This window comes from Pleurodeles waltl, chromosome 3_1, assembly GCF_031143425.1.
Source record: "Pleurodeles waltl isolate 20211129_DDA chromosome 3_1, aPleWal1.hap1.20221129, whole genome shotgun sequence".
NCBI lineage: Eukaryota > Metazoa > Chordata > Amphibia > Caudata > Salamandridae > Pleurodeles > Pleurodeles waltl.
Window position 1 is genome coordinate 318,875,209 of NC_090440.1, and position 20,838 is coordinate 318,896,046.

At 47.2% G+C, this 20,838-nt stretch overlaps 1 protein-coding gene across 1 annotated transcript in view; it reads right to left on the reverse strand.

Annotated features, from left to right (window-relative positions):
• LEO1 (LEO1 homolog, Paf1/RNA polymerase II complex component) overlaps window positions 1-20,838 on the reverse strand; it is a 127,582-nt gene that overhangs the window by 5,307 nt on the left and 101,437 nt on the right. Inside the window, exon 10 of the mRNA XM_069222467.1 lies at window positions 16,531-16,717. Coding sequence (XP_069078568.1) covers window positions 16,531-16,717 — 187 coding nt within the window. The remainder of the gene's footprint in view (window positions 1-16,530; window positions 16,718-20,838) is intronic.

Sequence of the window (20,838 nt, forward strand, 5' to 3'; positions counted from 1 at the left end):
AAGCACTGTCAAAGCCGTTAGGCCTCGCTTTCTGGATCTAATGGCTTCGGAAAGGCCTTTTAGCCATGCTGTGCAGCCTGGCCAAAAGGAAAAATAAAAAATAAAAATAAAGGCGTGTTATTCTGAAGACGTGTGCATGGGTGATTTATGACATATGCTCTTGTGTTCGTCATCACGCAAGCATGTGGTTAGGAAATGAAGTAATCAAGTGGGCACAATTTGTTTTTCGTGCAACATTGGGCATGGGGGAAGGGAGGACACAAGGGAGACAACTGGAAAACACATGCACTTTTATGGAGTGCTTAACCAAAAAGAGAAAAGTTGTTCTCTTAAAGTGAGCAGTGGAAGAACACAAGTCAGCCAATCAAGAGGATGCAAAGAGGTTATGCTCCAGTGGAGGGACAAACACGAGATGGCACATGAAGGTCAAGGAAAATCATCAGAAAAGAAACAACAAGCATTTGCAATGTAATGGGTCTGGCATTTTCTCAAGTTAGAGCTATTGGCGTTATAAACTCCTAACCAGATTTTTCTTGCCACATAAATTGAAAGAAAAAAAAAAACAAGCGCGATCACACTATGTAAAACACAGCGTGAGCGCAATGAAATTGAAAAACAAAAACCCGAGCACAATCGCACAGAAAATAAAAAGATAAAGTAGTGCAGAAACCAGGCTGAAAACATGGATCCTCTTATGTTTTCAGTAGTTGGCCTGTGTGCTCGAGGAGGGCTAAACACCGGAAAAGGCATAACGTATGCATGCCTTTCATTAATTAAATCATGCGGATTTTAAAAGGCAAGCCCACTAACCAATGAAAGCCACAGGCGTGACATGGGCGTGGTTAAAAGCCCAAAGAGAGATTACAACAGGGACGGAGCTCTTGTGCACTCAACCCTAAAAAATGAGGGTTACAATAAAACAAAGAAATAATCAGGTTCTGAGCACCCTACAAGTTCTTGGAAAGCAGGCAATCAAATCAAATCAAATCAAATCATTAACATTTATAAAGCGCGCTACTCACTCGTGCGGGTCTCAAGGCGCTAGGGGGGAAGGGGGGGTTATCGCTGCTCGAACAGCCAAGTCTTTAGGAGTCTCCGGAAAGCGGAGTGGTCCTGGGTGGTCCTGAGGCTGGTGGGGAGGGAGTTCCAGGTCTTGGCCGCCAGGAAGGAGAAAGATCTCCCACCCGCCGTGGAGCGGCGGGTGCGAGGGACGGCAGCAAGTGCGAGGCCAGCGGAGCGGAGGGGGCGGGTGGGGACGTAGAAGCTGAGGCGTCTGTTGAGGTATTCCGGTCCCTTGTTGTGGAGGGCTTTGTGTGCGTGGGTGAGAAGACGGAAGGTGATCCTTTTGCTGACTGGGAGCCAATGCAGGTGTCTCAGGTGTGCGGAGATGTGGCTGTTGCGGGGTACGTCGAGGATGAGGCGGGCCGAGGCGTTTTGGATGCGTTGCAGGCGGTTTTGGAGTTTGGCGGTGGTCCCGGCGTAGAGGGTATTGCCGTAGTCCAGGCGACTCGTGACAAGGGCGTGGGTCACGGTTTTTCTGGTGTCGGCGGGGATCCAGCGGAAGATCTTGCGGAGCATGCGGAGAGTGAGGAAGCAGGCGGAGGACACGGCGTTGACTTGCTTGGTCATGGTGAGAAGAGGGTCCAAGATGAAGCCGAGGTTGCGGGCGTGGTCTGCGGGGGTCGGTGCGGTGCCGAGGGCCGTGGGCCACCAGGAGTCGTCCCAGGCGGACGGGGTGTTGCCGAGGATGAGGACTTCCGTTTTTTCCAGAGTTCAGCTTTAGGCGGCTGAGCCTCATCCAATCTGCGACGTCCTTCATACCCTCTTGTAGGTTGGTCTTGGCGCTGGCGGGGTCCTTGGTGAGGGAGAGTACAAGTTGGGTGTCGTCGGCGTAGGAGGTGATGATGATGTCGTGCTTGCGTACGATGTCGGCGAGGGGGCTCATGTAGACATTGAAGAGTGTCGGGCTGAGCGATGAGCCTTGAGGTACGCCGCAGATGATCTTGGTGGGTTCTGAGCGAAACGGAGGGAGGTAAACTCTTTGGGAGCGGTTAGCGAGGAAGGAGGCGATCCAGTCCAGGGCCTGGCCTTGGATCCCGGTGGAGCGTAGGCGGGCGATTAGGGTGCGGTGACAGACGGTGTCAAAGGCAGCCGAGAGGTCGAGGAGAATGAGGGCGACTGTTTCACCGTTGTCCATCAGGGTTCTGATGTCGTCTGTGACTGAGATGAGGGCGGTTTCCGTGCTGTGGTTGGTTCGGAATCCGGTTTGTGAAGGGTCGAGCAGGTTGTTGTCTTCCAGGAAGGTGGTCAGCTGTTTGTTGACGGTCTTTTCTATTACCTTGGCTGGGAAAGGTAGAAGAGAGATGGGGCGGAAGTTTTTCAGGTCGCTTGGGTCAGCCGTAGGTTTCTTTAGTAGGGCGTTGACTTCAGCGTGCTTCCAGCATTCGGGGAAGGTAGCAGAAGAAAAAGAAGAGTTGATGACGGTCTGGAGGTGCGGGGCGATGATGTCGTCGGCTTTGTTAAAGATGAAGTGCGGGCAGGGGTCCGAAGGGGCGCCGGAGTGGATAGAGTTCATGATGGATTTGGTTTCTTCCGTGTTGATGTGGGTCCAGTTGTTGAGGGTGATGTCCGGGGAAGCGGGTTCAGTGGTGTATGGTTGGGTCTGGTGTCCGAAGCTGTCGTGGAGGTCGCTGATCTTGCGATGGAAGAAAGTGGCGAGGGATTCGCACAAATCCTGTGAGGGCGTGACGGCGTTGGCGCTGGCGCTGGGGTTGGAGAACTCTTTGACGATGCTGAAGAGTTCTCTGCTGTTGTGGCTGTTTTTGTCTAGTCTGTCGGTGAAAAAGTTCCTTTTGGCAGTGCGGATCAGGTGGTGGTGTTCGCGTGTAGCGTTCTTGAGGGCGGTCATGTTGTCAGCGGTGTGGTCCTTGCGCCAGGCCTTCTCAAGGGCACGACAAGTTTTCTTTGATTCTTTGAGGGTGTCAGAGAACCAGAGAGGTTTTTTGGTGTTGGTCTGTCGATGCGTGCGTTTGAGGGGAGCAAGGTTGTCAGCGCAGTTGGAGATCCAGTTTGTGAGGTTGAGAGCTGCGTCGTTGGGGTCGGTGGTGAGGGTGGGTTGGTTGGCGGCGAGAGCGGAGAAGAGTTGCTCTTCAGGGATCTTGTTCCACTGTCGACGAGGGATGGGTTGAGTGCGGAGGTGGGAGGTCTCGCGTCGGAATGTGAAGTGGACGCAGCTGTGGTCGGTCCAGTGTAGGGCAGAGGTGTGGCTGAAGAAGACGTGTTTGCTGGCGGAGAAGATAGGGTCGAGCGTGTGTCCGGCGATGTGGGTGGCGGTGTTCACCAGTTGTTTGAGGCCGAGGTTGGCGAGGTTGTCGAGCAGGGTGGTGGTGTTGGGGTCGTTGTTTTGTTCCAGATGGAAGTTGAGGTCGCCTAGGAGGATGTAGTCCGGTGAGGCGAGGGCGTGCGGGGAGATGAAGTCGGCGATGGCGTCGCTGAAAGAGGCGCGAGGTCCGGGAGGACGGTAGACGAGGGATCCTCTGAGGGTGGTCCTTGGGTCGGTGCGAATCTGAAAATGCAGGTGTTCAGCGGCGAGGGGGGGGTCTTCGGTGGAGGTGGTGACGCTGATGGAGTCTTTGAAGATGATGGCGACACCTCCTCCTACTTGGTTGGTGCGGTCTTTTCTGGAGATCTTGTAGCCTTCGGGGATGGCGGGTAGCGATGTCTGGAGCAGAGCAGGCGTTCATCCATGTCTCCGTGATGAAGGCGACGTCCGGGGCTGTGGAGTCCAGGAGGTCCCAAAGTTCAACGGCGTGCTTGTGGACGGAACGAGCGTTGACCAGGATGCACTTGAGGTGGTTGATGGCGCGTGGGCTTGTGGTCGTGGTAGTTGCGTGGTGGAAGATGCGTTTGCAGGAGTTGCAGGCGAAGGGTCCATGGGTGCGTTTGGGGTGAGCTAGGAAGCAGGTTTTGGAGCGCCCTGGGTTGAGGGCGTGGAGGGTGGTGGGGTCGTAGCGGATCAGCGGGGCTTGGGGGAGCTGGGGACCAGGGGTCGTGGCGCTGGGCGCGGGCCAGGCGCGGGCGGGCGCCATAAGAGGTAGGAGGGGGGGGGAGGGGTCAGCTGGGGGCGAATGGGAGCTGGGGGGCGGGGGCGTGCAGGAGGTCGCGGCGGGAAAGCGCGAGGGGGGGGGACAGGTAGAGTGAGAGGAGCTGGGGGAGGGGGTTTAGGGTGGAGGAGGGTGAGTGTTAGGAGGTTTGGAGATTAGGGAGAGAGATAGGAGTAGGGTTGTGAAGATAGGGGAGGGGGGGTTGTAGAGGTGGGTGAGGGAGAGAGGTAGAGTGAGAGGATAGGGAGATAGGTAGTAGAGGGGGTGGCGGGAGGGGGGGAGAGATAGAGAAATAGATAGAGAAAATAGATAGAGAAGTCGATAGATAGGGAAATAGATAGATAGACAGATAGGTAGGTAGGAGGAGGTGGAGAGTGGGGGAGTTAGATAGTGAGATAGGGAGCTAGAGAGATAGGAAGATAGGAGGAGTGAGGGAGGTAGATAGCGAACGGGTTAGCTAGGGGTGAGAGAGGGGGAGGCGAGTGAGGGAGGGGGATGAGGAAGGAGCAGGAGGGCAGGCTCGGGGGAAGAAGACGGAGGAGGTAGAAGAGCCGAAGACAGGAGAACAGAAGACAGAAGAACAGAAGACAGAAGAACAGAAGACAGAAGAACAGAAGACCGGAAGAGCAGAAGACAGAAGAACAGAAGACCGGAAGAACAGAGAAGAACACAGAAGAACACAGAAGAACACAGAAGAACACAGAAGAACACAGAAGAACACAGAAGAACACAGAAGAACACAGAAGAACACAGAAGAACCGAGAAGAAGAACACAGAAGCACAGAGAAGAACAGAGAAGAAGAACACAGAAGACCGGAAGAACACAGAAGAACAGAAGGGAAGAACAGAAGAACAGAAGGGAAGAACAGAAGAACACAGAAGAAGATTGCAGAGGGGGAGCGAGGAGGAAGAGACAGAGAGGAGGAAAAGAAGCAGGAGCAGGAGAGAAGGTGAGTGGCGCGGGGCAGGGCGAGGGGCTGGGAGGAGGGGGGTACTTACAGTTAGGTGGGTCTCAGGAACACAGGAACTCGGGAACTTGGAGGAGCTGCAGGGGGAGCGACCTACCCTTGGGTCAAGGGTCGCTACCACTGTCGCGCAGCGGCCGCCATAAGAGGTAGGAGGGGGGGGAGGGGTCAGCTGGGGGCGAATGGGAGCTGGGGGGCGGGGGCGTGCAGGAGGTCGCGGCGGGAAAGCGCGAGGGAGGGAGGGGGACAGGTAGAGTGAGAGGAGCTGGGGGAGGGGGTTTAGGGTGGAGGAGGGTGAGTGTTAGGAGGTTTGGAGATTAGGGAGAGAGATAGGAGTAGGGTTGTGAAGATAGGGGAGGGGGGGTTGTAGAGGTGGGTGAGGGAGAGAGGTAGAGTGAGAGGATAGGGAGATAGGTAGTAGAGGGGGTGGCGGGAGGGGGGGAGAGATAGAGAAATAGATAGAGAAAATAGATAGAGAAGTCGATAGATAGGGAAATAGATAGATAGACAGATAGGTAGGTAGGAGGAGGTGGAGAGTGGGGGAGTTAGATAGTGAGATAGGGAGCTAGAGAGATAGGAAGATAGGAGGAGTGAGGGAGGTAGATAGCGAACGGGTTAGCTAGGGGTGAGAGAGGGGGAGGCGAGTGAGGGAGGGGGATGAGGAAGGAGCAGGAGGGCAGGCTCGGGGGAAGAAGACGGAGGAGGTAGAAGAGCCGAAGACAGGAGAACAGAAGACAGAAGAACAGAAGACAGAAGAACAGAAGACAGAAGAACAGAAGACCGGAAGAGCAGAAGACAGAAGAACAGAAGATCGGAAGAGCAGAAGAACAGAGAAGAACAGAGAAGAACAGAGAAGAACAGAGAAGAACAGAGAAGAACAGAGAAGAACAGAGAAGAACAGAGAAGAACAGAGAAGAACAGAGAAGAACACAGAAGAACACAGAAGAACCGAGAAGAAGAACCGAGAAGAAGAACACAGAAGAACAGAGAAGAAGAACACAGAAGACCGGAAGAACACAGAAGAACAGAAGGGAAGAACAGAAGAACAGAAGGGAAGAACAGAAGAACACAGAAGAAGATTGCAGAGGGGGAGCGAGGAGGAAGAGACAGAGAGGAGGAAAAGAAGCAGGAGCAGGAGAGAAGGTGAGTGGCGCGGGGCAGGGCGAGGGGCTGGGAGGAGGGGGGTACTTACAGTTAGGTGGGTCTCAGGAACTCGGGAACTTGGAGGAGCTGCAGCGGCAGGGGGAGCGACCTACCCTTGGGTCAAGGGTCGCTACCACTGTCGCGCAGCGGCCGCCATAAGAGGTAGGAGGGGGGGGGAGGGGTCAGCTGGGGGCGAATGGGAGCTGGGGGGCGGGGGCGTGCAGGAGGTCGCGGCGGGAAAGCGCGAGGGAGGGGGGGGGACAGGTAGAGTGAGAGGAGCTGGGGGAGGGGGTTTAGGGTGAGGAGGGTGAGTGTTAGGAGGTTTGGAGATTAGGGAGAGAGATAGGAGTAGGGTTGTGAAGATAGGGGAGGGGGGGTTGTAGAGGTGGGTGAGGGAGAGAGGTAGAGTGAGAGGATAGGGAGATAGGTAGTAGAGGGGGTGGCGGGAGGGGGGAGAGATAGAGAAATAGATAGAGAAAATAGATAGAGAAGTCGATAGATAGGGAAATAGATAGATAGACAGATAGGTAGGTAGGAGGAGGTGGAGAGTGGGGGAGTTAGATAGTGAGATAGGGAGCTAGAGAGATAGGAAGATAGGAGGAGTGAGGGAGGTAGATAGCGAACGGGTTAGCTAGGGGTGAGAGAGGGGGAGGCGAGTGAGGGAGGGGGATGAGGAAGGAGCAGGAGGGCAGGCTCGGGGGAAGAAGACGGAGGAGGTAGAAGAGCCGAAGACAGGAGAACAGAAGACAGAAGAACAGAAGACAGAAGAACAGAAGACAGAAGAACAGAAGACCGGAAGAGCAGAAGACCGGAAGAGCAGAAGACAGAAGATCGGAAGAGCAGAAGAACAGAGAAGAACAGAGAAGAACAGAGAAGAACAGAGAAGAACAGAGAAGAACAGAGAAGAACAGAGAAGAACAGAGAAGAACAGAGAAGAACAGAGAAGAACACAGAAGAACACAGAAGAACACAGAAGAACCGAGAAGAAGAACACAGAAGCACAGAGAAGAACAGAGAAGAAGAACACAGAAGCACAGAGAAGAACACAGAAGAACAGAAGGGAAGAACAGAAGAACAGAAGGGAAGAACAGAAGAACACAGAAGAAGATTGCAGAGGGGGAGCGAGGAGGAAGAGACAGAGAGGAGGAAAAGAAGCAGGAGAGAAGGTGAGTGGCGCGGGGCAGGGCGAGGGGCTGGGAGGAGGGGGGTACTTACAGTTAGGTGGGTCTCAGGAACACAGGAACTCGGGAACTTGGAGGAGCTGCAGCGGCAGGGGGAGCGACCTACCCTTGGCAATCTGTCTTTTGCAACCAGGTAGCTTGTGCTGTCTGGTAGGTGAGATCTATAATTGGGGTCAATACCAGCAAATAAGAATGGTGTGTCCAGGCCAACTAAGACGGGTCAATGTAGATGATTAACAAAGAAAGTAGAAGACGTAACTGATGTAATATGACAGGTAAGTATATAGGGCCTTAATCACAAAAACGTTGCTACTAGTAAGTGTGACTCTTTCTTCTATTAATCCTGGAATCCAGGCGTAATTCAGGTGAACTACATGACTAAGTCCCAGCAAAATCTTTGGGCTTCGAATCCAGTGAGTTTCCTTTCCAGGAATTGGTAAAACTAACTTGTAATAATTTTCAGGTTCATAGACTAAATAACAGGCATCATCTATTCCGGTTTACTCAAAAAAAAAAAAAAAAACGTCAGACCCTAATTGAATCGAATATTTCTCCTTTTTGTAAAAGTGAACAGAAGAAAAAAGTAATTGATAATTCTCAATATCCACTTTAGATTAAAAAGGAACACAAGACATTTCATCTTCCAATGCAGCAACTAGTCGTTTCACGGTGTAATTGAGCAGCAACGACGTCACATAATGTTCTAGCTGTAAATTAACCTATTTATTCATGAAGATCCAGTCATAAAAGTTAAGCAGTCGAGGCAAAGCCATAGGCACTAACAGCATTAACAGGCCACTGATTGACACTTTATTGATATTTATGATATGACCGCCTAACCTACTTTTTTATTTTTTTAGATTTTAAAAGCTTTCAGTGTGTTCCATTATCCAGTCAAAACTAGCCTGAATACGCCACCTGATCTTGCAATCAAAACTTCAAGACTATATCACATCGAAGCTAAAAGACCACATTGGCGTCTGCGGCATTTGGGACAAGGCATTATCCAAAGTGCCTTCTGGAGTACTGGACCGATCTACATCCAAGTAACAATCTGTCAATATCAGTCAAACGATCCCCTGACACGAAATAACACTGCACAAGTTATCCAACCCAAGATAAAGAAAATACAATATGGAAGCCATACCTTTGGCTACTTGTATGCATTGAGACCAAATCCACCCGTTAACACCTTAAATTATCCAACAACGAAAATCTCATCAATGATAACTACTCGGTTTGAAAAAAAAATCTTTCACCCACTTGCTTTATCTGCCACCTCCTCTTTTTCCTACCCTCAGATACTATAATACTGCTCTTCCATGCTCACATTTGGTAACTATTTTTGCTTTTGAAGTCATGGGGAAATTAGTTTTGCTACTAATGGGCATGAGTCAACTATTCTTTATGTTACAGTAGATATCTCGATGAGAGTAGTGCATTAGCGCTTGGCATCATTGAAGTAGAATACATAATGAAAAAGGGGACACAACTGGGGAATTGCCCGACAGAACACATCTACTTAAAAGCCTGGCAGAACACCATTTGGGGCACTGTTCTAGAGGCAGTGGATGATAATGCCACTGATCGCACGAAGGAATGACTGATGAGAATAAATAATTATGCCCCCCTGTCTCGCATTGGAAACCCGACGTGTGTTTGCACACTGCACCCGGCTGCCCCGAGCTGCTGAGGGTGTATTTTTTGTGCTGACCTGTGTCCCCCCCGGTGCCCTACAAAACCCCCCTGGTCTGCCCTCCGAAGACGCGGGTACTTACCTGCTGGCAGACTGGAACCGGGGCACCCCTTCTCCATTGAAGCCTATGCATTTTGGGCACCTCTTTGACCTCTGCACCTGACCGGCCCTGAGCTGCTGGTGTGGTAACTTTGGGGTTGCTCTGAACCCCCAACGGTGGGCTACCTTGGTCCCAAACTTGAACACCGTAGGTGGTTTACTTACCTGCAAAAACTAACTAACTCTTACTCCCCCCAGGAACTGTTGAAAATTGCACTGTGTCTAGTTTTAAAATGGCTATATGTGAATTACTTGAAAACTGTGTATGCTATTTTGATTATTCAAAGTTCCTAAAGTACCTACCTGCAATACCTTTCATTTAAAGTATTACATGTAAATCTTGAACCTGTGGTTCTTAAAATAAACTAAGAAAATATATTTTTCTATACAAAAACCTATTGGCCTGGAATTGTCTTTGAGTGTGTGTTCCTCATTTATTGCTTGTGTATGTACAACAAATGCTTAACACTACTCCTTTGATAAGCCTACTGCTCGACCACACTACCACAAAATAGAGCATTAGTATTATCTCTTTTTGCCACTATCTTACCTCTAAGGGGAATCCTTGGACTCTGTGCATACTATTCCTTACTTTGAAATAGTGCATACAGAGCCAACTTCCTACATCATATTCTTGGTTTAATTATTAAATGAGTAACAGATTACTTGCGCGCTACCATTTCTTGACATTTATATGGTAGTTTACAAATAGGCAAGTCGAGTGATTGGTTTCATAAAGGTTTGACTTGGTTATTCATTGCATGCTACCATTTCTTGACATTGGCATGGTCGCTTAAGAATCGGCAAGACGCGCGATTCGTTTTATGGTGTTTAAACATTGTTGTCCATTGCGCGCTACTATTTCTTGACATTTACATGATGTTTTACGAATTGACAAGACGCGCAACTCGTTTCATGAGGATTTAACTTTGTTGTTCATTGCGCGCTACCATTTCTCGACATTTACATGGTGGCTTAAGAATCGGCAAAAGAAGCGCAATTCGTTTCATTGTACTTTGATCTTGTTATTTATTGTGAGCTGTTACTGCTTGACATTTACATCGTGTTTTACGAATCGGCAAGACGAGCGATTCGATTAATGATGATTGGACCTTGATATTCATTGCGTGTTACCATTTCTTGGTAATTTACATGGTGACACTCGAATTGGTAAGACGCACAATTCTCTCCTCGAGTTTATTTCATGTTGTTTATTGTATGCCACTATTCTAAGATATTTATTAGGTAATATTCGAGTTGACAAGTTATGTGATTTTGTTGTTTCCTGAATCCATATTGTGTTATTCATGGTGCACAATCCTTTTATGGTGTTTACTATATATATATTTGCAATATGCGCAATTTGTGTTGAAACATTTTACACAGAAGGCCAGAGTTTCTAGATGCAATATTGTATGGTCCTAGTATACATTCTCAAAAACAGGATTTATATAACTGGTTTAAAATTTAGTCAGAATGTTTTTCTGATTCTCATGTAAAGGAAAGTACTTGAATAAGAAAGTTTTCATTTAATTCATCTTGATTCCCCTACAGGTATCCGGCCATCTTGAAACGTAATCATTTTAAACTTAACTCTTAGATTGTTCATGTTTTCAGAGTGACTAGGCTTATAATCATAGTCTAGTATTGATTTCAGGAGATATAATTTTCATAGCGCGTGTTCTAACCTTTTTCTTACTACAGGTCTCCTTCCCAGCTGTTCCCTTCCTAATCCCCTCTTGAACTCTCTCAGTCTCTGTGATTTATCTATCAGAGTCTTGGAGTTGTTCAGTGGTGGACGTGTTGGGAACGTGCACAAACCCCGAGGATCTGGTGACTCTGACAGTGGTGTAGACCATGAAGCTGCCTTACAAATGTCAGCTATGGGTATGTTTCCAAGGAAAGCCATAGTGGCTCCCTTCTTTCTGGTAGAGTGTGTTCTGGGACTAACAGGAAGTTGTATTTTTGCTTTAGCATAACAAGTTTTAATACATTTTAATATCCACCTAGCTATGCCGGTCTTGGATACTAAATTACCTTTATGAGGTAGTGAGAAAGCTACAAAGAGCTGTTTAATGTTCCTAAAGTCTTTAGTTCTGTCAATGTAGAAAATTAATGCACGTTGAAGTGTGAGGGGCTCTTTTGGCAACTGATTCAGATTGTGGAAAGAAGCCTGTTAACTAAATGGAATTGAGAGACCACTTTAGGGAGGAACTTCGGAATTGTGCAAAGAACTACCTTGTCCCTATAAATATGGAAGGATGGTTCTTCCAATATTAATGCCTGGAGCTCACTAACACATCCAAGAGATGCGATAGAAACTAAAAAAGCCACTTCCCATGAGAGGTACTGAAGAGGAAATGAGTGATGTGGCTCCAAAGGAGGCCCCCCGAGTCTGGTAAGGACAATATTGAGGTTCCATGATGGTGAAGGGGCACTCTTGGTGGAATGAACAGCTTAGGGCCTTTGGATAGAGGATGTGGATACCTAGAGGTGAAGTGTTGGCATTTTGTGTTTTCTGCTGTGGAGAAAAGATCTATTTGAGGTGTGCCCCAATTCCGAAATATTTTTGAAGGACTTGCAGCTGGAGTTCTCATTCGTGGACTTGCTGCTGCATCCTGCTGAGCAGGTCTGCAAAGTTGTTGGCTGTTCATGGGAGAAAATCTGCCAGTGGATAAATGTGATGGGGAGAGCCTGTTTCCATAACGACTCAGAGTTGTGACAATTGGAGTTACCTTGTCCCTCCATGTTTATGAAGGTAGTACATAGCCCTCATATTGTCTATACAGACTAGGACAATTTTGTGAGAGGTGATAAAGAGATGCTTCCAGGGCTAGAAATGCTGCTTGAAGGTCTAGGAACTTTAGGTGTAGGGACTGATGATGAGGATCCCAACGGCCCTGCACTGAGAGATCTCAATGGTGAATGACCCAGCCTGTGTGTGAGGCGTCTGTCATCAGAATGATCTGAGGCACAGGGTCTAGAAAAGGCTGCCCTTTCAACGGGTTGGTGGTGTTCCACCATTGCAGAGAGAGACGAGTATGGTAGTCTAACAACATTAGATCTTCCCAGTGACCCTGTGATTAAGCCCACTAACGAGATAGACACTGCTACAAGGGATTCATGTGGAGTCTGGAATGGGGAACAATGGCAATGCAGGAGGCCATTATCCCTAACAGGTACATCACAATCTGGACTGTGTATGATGAGTTCTCTCGAAACTGAGGGAGGAGCGACTGAAAATTGTGATCAGAAGCAGGATTGGGGTATGCAATCCTCAACTGTGCAGTATAGCTCTTAGATAGGGCTATATGTGGAGAGGTTAAAGGTGGGATTTGAGAAAGTTCAGTGTGAAACCCAAGTTGTGCAGAAGGACCACTGTCATCTGAGTGTGGCAGTGGCATTGTGACAACGTGCTGGCTTTGATGAGCCAGTCGTCTAGGTAAGGGAAAACATGTACATTTTGTCTCCAGAGATGTGCTGCTAATCACTTTGTGAATACCCTGGGAGCTGTGGTGACTCCGAAAGAAAGAACCTTGAATTGGTAGTCTTCTCCCGCAATCACGAATCTGAGAAAATCAAGGTGTGCAGGGTGGATGGGGATATGGAAGTAAGGGTCTTAGAGATCTAGGACTGTCAAAAAGTCACCCTGTTGTTAATAAGGGGATAACGTCTTGAAGAGTGGTGGGAAGACGTGGGTAGTCACTGTTTAGATGTTAATGTGGAGGTGCTGTTGTCTCCTTTTGCAGAGCTCCTTTGATGAGGAGGCTCCTTTAGCTCATCCCAGTGAGCCGATTATATCTCGCAAGTAAGGCTAGTGAGTTGGTGATGCACCAGCCTTCCTTTTACTTGCGGCATCAATCTATTTACCCTCCTTATCTAGGGGAGGAGAGCTCCCTGTGGCCTGACTATTGGCCCGTTTACGTGCAGCAGTAGCCACAATAGAATCTGGCGGGACCTGTGATCTTATGTATGGCGGATCAGAGTGAGCAGCTTTGTATTTTTTGTCAACTCTCTGGGTGATAACCCTAGAGCAGAATGGTTCCTTAAAAATGTTGCCTGCATGACAAAGCATGGCAGGGAGCATGGGAAGGAACTGGATATCCCTATGTGTGGACGACAGGGCATCAAAAAGAAAGTCCTGTTCAATAGGGTCCCTGTGAAGCTAGACATTGTGGAAGGAGGCTGTTTGAGCAATCACCTTCTGGTAGGATGTAGCATCCTCTGGCGGTGAGGGCCGTGTGGGATATAAGTTCAGATCTGCGGAGATCATGGAATCAGGGTCATATGCTTCCCATGGAATTTGGTCCTGCTGTGTCCCACCTAAATCCTCCCCAGTAAATAATGGGGAACAATGTGGTGTTAAATCTCCTGCAGTAGGAGAGGTAGGTAAATGGGGAGGAGGCTGGAGGAGAGGGAGGTGGTGGAGAGGGAGGTGGTGGACAAGGTGGTGGTGGAGGAGAGGAAGTGGGAAGAGGAAGAGGAAAAGGCTTGTGAATAGTGGAAGCCTTGTCCTTGGGTCTTTCTTTGGAGGTGGTGATGTGTCCAGAGCTCCCTGAAAAGATAGTTTACCCTTGAAGGTAATGGGGGGGGAGAAATGATGCGCCCTGTACCCTCCTGGATGCAGAGACGGTGCTGAGGAGTGTACATGGTCTCCAAAATGGGTTAAACAGGAGATGGTGGGCCAAAGATTGGCTAGAGGCTTTCCGCTCTGAAGAGGTTGATTCTCTGTTTTCTGCAACCAAGCTTTTGGTTGGTACCCTTTCGTCGGTACCAAAGAGTATGTGAAGTTTGGTCGACTCGGTGCCGAGGTGGTCGGTGCTGAGGGGCGAATAGAAATTGCTACGATGTCTCAGACCGACGATGTTGAGGTTGATGGCGAAGATGGGGTCTTGGCAATTTTCGGTGACAAGCTGGAAGGCGGGGCATCCAAGGTTGTTTTTCGGAGCTGGCCATGGTCTGTTGGCAGTGGCAGTCCGGTAACCTTGGTAAGGGGCTTTTTGGAAGTCTTAGAGGGAGACAGGAGGGGCATTGGTACTGGATGGAGTACTGGATGGAAAAGGCCTCCTCCTGTTCCGGCTCCTCTGGGGTGTGCTTCTCCCCGAAGATGTCCGGCAAGTCTTCTGGAGTCTTGTGTATCATCTCCAGTAGACGAGCTCTTCTGTCTAGAAGGGTCTTTTTTTTAACCGGAAGGATCTTCAGACGTTGCAGGTGGCTTCTTGAAGGTCAGGGGAGAGGCACAGTGTTAGGAATGGGGTCTCTAGTTGGCAGAGGTATACACCCTTGTCCAAGTAGGGACCATAATCCTAGTCAGGGTAAGTCACACACAATCCAAATTATCCTGTGGCCACCCTCTGGTAGCCTGGAACTGAGCAATCAGGCTTAACTTAGAAGGCAGTAAAGTATTTGTGCAATAAATCATAAAGTAACACAGTAACAAATATACAATATTTATCTGGTTAAATTAAGGTCAAAACGATAAAGATTCAATAAGCACAAATTGAGATATAATTTTTGCAAGATTAAAAAGAGTCAAATCTTAGGAATCAACAGTTTTCTCTTGTTTGCACAAAGTACAAGGTTTGCTTAAAAAATAACACGCACAGAGACCGCAGAGGAGATGCGTGGAAAAAAAGGGTGTCCATTGGATTTTTCTGGCACGGCACAGACGATGCGTTGTTTCTTTCCATGTAGCAAGGGGCTTTGCGTCGATTTCCGGCACGCAGTCTTGGTTCCTCACCGCGATGAAGGAATCTTTTTGACACCCAGGGACCATGCAGGGAAATCCTGGGCGTGCAGGACGAAGTCACAGGTGTTGCGTCGATCCAGTATGGCGGTGCATCGAATTTTCTGTTGCATGGCAGGCGCTGCATCGATTCTTCACTCGGGAAGTCAGGCTGCATCGTTCTGGTTTGGCTGTGCGTTGAATACCTGGTCACGTGGCAGGCGCTGTGTCAAATATTCACTCAGGAAGTCAGGCTGCGTTGTTCCAGTTCGGCTGTGCCGCGATTTTCTCATCGCAAAACAGGCTATGTGTGGTTTCCGGCAGGCTGTGCGTCGATTTTGGGCACACAAGTAGTTGCATGAAGAGATGAAGGGGGTTATTACAACTTTGGAGGAGGTGTTAATCCGTCCCAAAAGTGACGGTAAAGTGACGGATATACCACCAGCCATTATGTCCTATGGAACTCGTAATACAGCTGGTGGTATATCCATCACTTTACCGTCACTTTTGGGATGGATTAACACCTCCTCCAAAGTTGTAATAACCCCCGAAGTCTTTTTGGCCCGAGACTTCAGGAGGCAAGCTCAATCCAAGCCCTTGGAGAGCAACAGGGGGACAGCAGTGCTTCTCGGCAAAGAAGTCCAGATGAGTACTTTGGGCAGGCAGGCAGTTCCTCCTGACAGGTTGTAGGTTCATAAGTGTTTGATTTGGTGGGGTCAGGGACCCAGTTCATATACCCAAAAGAGTTGTTTTGAAGTGCACAAGTTCCTCTTTCAGTACAGGTCTGTCTGCCAGGGTCCCAAGTGGGGGGTTTGGCAGTCCATTGTGTGATGGCAGGCCACTAGCCTTTGAAATGTAAGTGTCAGGCCCTCCACCCTTCCAGCCCAGGAAGACCCATCCGGTATGCAGATGAGTGCAGGTGTGATTGAGTATCCTGTGTTTGTGGTTGTCTGGGTGAAATGCACAAGGAAGGTGTCAACCAGCCAAGCCCCGACTTTGATTGGAGACAGGCTGTAAGGCAGAGATGGGTTTGAGGGCAGAGAAATGCTCACTTTCTAAAAGTGGCATTTCTAAAAATTGTAATATAAAATCCACCCTCACCAATATTTCTATTACCAATCTGGCCATACTAAAGATGACCTGATTACCCTTTTCTGATCAGAATCTATCACTCAAACATGATGGTAGCCCTAATGCTATCCTATGAAAGGAGCAGGCCTCACAGTAGTGGAAAAGGAATTTAGGAGTTTTCTACTACCAGGACATATAAAACACACATGTACATGTTCTGCCTTTTACCTACCCAGAACCCTGCTTTATGTAGAAAAAGGGGAGTTTAGGGCTTGGCAAGTACTTTTAAATGCCAAGTCAAAGTGGCAGTAAAACTGCACACACAGGCCTTTCAATGGCAGGCCTGAGACATGGTTAAGGGGCTACTTAAATGGGTGGCACAACCAGTGCTGCAGGCCCACTAGTAGCATTCAATTTACAGGCCCTGGGCACATCTAGTGCACTTTACCAGGGACTTACAAGTAAATCAAATATGCTATATTCTAGACATGCTAATGTTCATCTTGAAATGAGGCTGAAAAGGCAGATGAATTAAATTATTTCTTACCTCTAGTGCCCCCTTTGTATTTGCCTTTAATAGCAGCCAAGCTAATGGCTTCATCTCCCTCCTCTTCGTCGTCATACCGGTCTGGTTCAAGGTAGTTTGCACTCAGCCCTCGCTGATGTTGCTTCTCTCTCATGCGTCGCTGTTGTGATTCTCTACGGATTGAGGCTCGTAACCTCTCTTCTTCTTTCTACAAAAGAAGAGAATACAGCGCTTTGAGCTTTAGGTTTGTGTGATTTGAACCAAGGTTTTGGAAACCTACTCGCATGGCTTCTTAGTTTAACCACTTTGGACAATAAGATCATAGGGCAGGTTTGCAATTAGATGGCAATACACTTCTAGAGTGACCATTGCAAAGTAGTACGTGATTACAAATACAACATTCAATACAGTTTTAACAGTGCATTCAAAATTACATATATCCAATATTGTTTTCTATTTCCAAATAACTTTGGGAACATATTTGTTCTTATGTTGCATATCTAGACTGTATAATAGTGGCTATCAGACACGCAAGTCACTTTCAAGATACAAATAATTCAATTACATTATAGCAAGCCATAAAGAGAAAAATATTTAACAAGATGAGGGCAACAGCAGGAGAATGCTGGGAAATTGAAACATCAGAAAACACATGCTCTATTTGATACACTCATATACGCATTGTATGGTATGTAAACATGTACATATTAGCATCACAATGTATACTTATCTGGAACAAATTGTTGGGCATTCGGTGATCGTTCTCAAGGGCTACGTCAAAGTGCGTGCCAACTGACGGGCATGATGCTACTATTGACCAATAGGAGGGTAGCAATGCAGTGGGGGCACCACACCTGTCCGAAGCCCTAAAACTGGCTGACAGATGCAGCATTTTGCCAACAGCAGCTGGAGGAATACTGAGAGTTGATGCCGTAAAAATGAATCTACCAAAAGACTTTTGGGCACCCTTTGTGATCTATGCCGCCAGACATGCACCATAAGCAAACACTCCACTTGCCCTGCAGCTTCACCCGGGAATTGAGGAGCGTGACTGATGAGAAATGAAACCATTCCTAACTCTGGTACAGTGTTACTTGCCATTATAGCAACACACACAACTACATGCAACATTGATGGAGGGAGAGTACTATTTTTTTAAATAAAAGCACTGGAGATGGAAATATTTAAGAATAAACGTTGTGGGCTGGCACCATCTGCTGTATGTTTTAATCTGCCTGTTTAAAACTTCAATAGAAAAAAACAACCATCTGCAATGCAATAGGTCTCACATTTGCTTGAGTTAGAGCTATTGGCATTGTAACTGCATAACTGGTCTTTTCTTGCCACAAATTGGTCAACCCTGCCACATAATTTGGTCCTCTGTGCCACATAATTCCAGTGGCCCTGCATATAACTAAAGATCTTCCATTTAACTTCTTCCTCTATCTGCTGCAAAAAATGAAAATATTGCCATTATTTATTGTATTTTTAAAAATTATTTTTTTTGGGTTCCCCCCCCAACCTAGTGTGGGACCCAGAGATGACCTAGACAGAAAGAGCACACAAATGTTTTGCGAAAAGAATTCCCTGCAAAGGGGCGAGTTTCCAAGTGCGGTGAAGTGGAATAGTAAGCCCTTACAGACCATAACCAAATGAAAAGAGAACAGCAGAATGTAATTCTGTGTAACCATATATTTAGCCCCCACAGGTCGTGGTGCATTACACATTTTCAGGTCTAGCAAGTCTACCAGAATAAGGTTATGAACAACGCCTTTAAAATACAAACTACTTTCAGCTGCAAAACAAAAGTTCCAGCCATTAGAGAACTTAAAAAGACACCAACTGGTGAAAGGGGTTATTTTGTGCCCCACCCCTAACCTAGTATGGGGACCCAGCGATCCCCTAACAGATAGTGTGTGCCAGGCTGAAGATTTTGATGCTGGTCCCATTGTCCTAGGACCATCACACGGTGAGTTATTGGCAGAAACGTTTTGTAAAAGGAATTCCCCGCAAAGCACTATGGGGCAAGTTTACAAGTGCACCAAATATTTTAGTATCCCGACTGTAATGCTCATAACAGCCCCTAGAGGACAACATAATAAAAATAGCATTTATAAGAAATATTGTCATGTAGCCATATAGTCATCCCCTAGAGGGCATAACGACATGAAAACAGAATGGCAGAAAGTAATGCCGTGTAACCATATATGTAACTCTTAGAGGGCAAAATGCCTTACACATTTCCAGGCCTACTGCAATGCTATTTTAAACAAGGCCCTTAAAACACAAACTACTCCCAACAGTAAAACACAAGTTCCAGCCATGAAAGATTAAAAATACTATGTATGGTGGTAGACATTACTATTTTGTGCCCACCCAACCTAGAGTAGGGACCCAAAGATGACCTAGATGGAAACAGCGCGCCATGCTGAACGGTTTGGCGGTGGCACCATTGTCGTAGGGCCACCACAGGCTGAGTTATGGGCAAAAATGTTTTGAAAAAAGAAATGCCCTGTAAAGCATTATGGGTCAAGTTTCCCCAAGTGTAGTGAATATTGTGTAATCGGCTCTCCTGTTGTGCCACGAAAGCAGCGTTGAGGATTTCTGTGTTTTTTCTGTTGTAAATGCTCAAGGTTGTATATTTTTTCAACTGCTTAACTTGCTAAGTGGTACGCATGTAAAGCGCTCCTCCGATCGAGGTTGCGCTATATGAAACTTCAGGTAGTCATGTATAGCGCTCCTCCGATCGAATTTGCACTATATGAAACTTTGCATTCTCATGTAAAGCGCTCCTCCGATCTAGTTTGTGCAATATGAACCTATTAAAAAAAGTCATTAAATAAGTAAAAAAGAATCCCCCTTCAGCTTGCAGCCTCTGTGCGCAGACACCACAAAGAAACAGCGGCAAGCCCAAAACAAGGAAGTGGAATAAACAACATACGGCCACGAAGCACCAAGGTAAAAGACAAAAGTAGTGCGCCACATTAAGGTATGTAGCCGATCGTGCAATAATCCATGTAACAGGGTCAGTCTTCAAGGTGGGACAAACAAACCATTTACCTACGAAATCAAAGGAATTTTGAAAGGCAGGCCAAGGAACAATTTAAAGTGAGGGGCGTGAGATGGGTGTGTTGCAACCCACAAAGGTAGATTACAGCATTTCGGGAGACCGCGCATACGTGTTGCCTAGGATCGACTTAAAAATGATCACAGACATGACAAGCAACTACAAGAAGCTTATTGCCACTGACTCATGCACATTTCATCCACAGTAGTTAGCAACAGTCATAACCATGTGTACTTGAAAGAAAATCTGACCAGTTTAACTCCTGCTCACATCTCAAAGCGTGTGTGTATATATATATATATATATATATATATATATATATATATATATATATATGGAAAATGTCACTTACCCAGTGTACATCTGTTCGTGGCATGTTGCGCCTCAGATTCACATGCTGTGCATTGTTCCTGCCATCTAGTGTTAGGCTCGGAGTGTTACAAGTTGTTTTTCTTCGATGAAGTCTTTTCAAGTCACGGACCGAGTGACTCCTCCCTTTCAACATAGGGTGAGGTAGGAGTGGTAGAATGAGGATACTAAATATGTCCATGCAATGGAATAGATATGTATGTACATAGTTTGTGGTAAAGGAATATTTATTTACATATATACAATTTAAATGCAACTTAAACGGCTACAGGTTCTCGGGGAGGTGGGAGGGCGCATGTGAATCTGCAGCGCAACATGCCACAAACAGATGTACACTGGGTAAGTGACATTTTCCGTTCGATGGCATGTGTAGCTGCAGATACACATGCTGTGCATAGACTACAAAGCAGTAATGCTCCTGAAAGCGGTGGTCAGCCTGTAGGAGTTGAAGTTGTTTGAAATAATGGCCCATATGTACAAACACTTTTTCCCATAGACACAGAATGGGGAAAAACCTTTGCTACATCTGGCCCAATGTTCTTAGCACAGACTGTCCTACTGTGACTTGTTGTGTTGCTAACACATCTACACAGTAATGTTTAGTAAAGGTATGAGGTGTAGACCAAGTGGCTGCCTTACAGATCTCTGTCATTGGTATATTACCTAGAAAGGTCATTGTTGCTCCTTTCTTTCTAGTGGAGTGTGCCTTTGGTGTAATGGGTAAGTCTCTTTTAGCTTTGAGGTAACAGGTTTGAATGCATTTGACTATCCATCTGGCTATGCCCTGTTTGGATATAGGGTTACCAGCATGGGGTTTTTGGAAAGCAACTAAAAATTGCTTAGTTTTATGAAATTATTTTGTTCTGTCTATGTAATACATTAGCGCTCTTTTT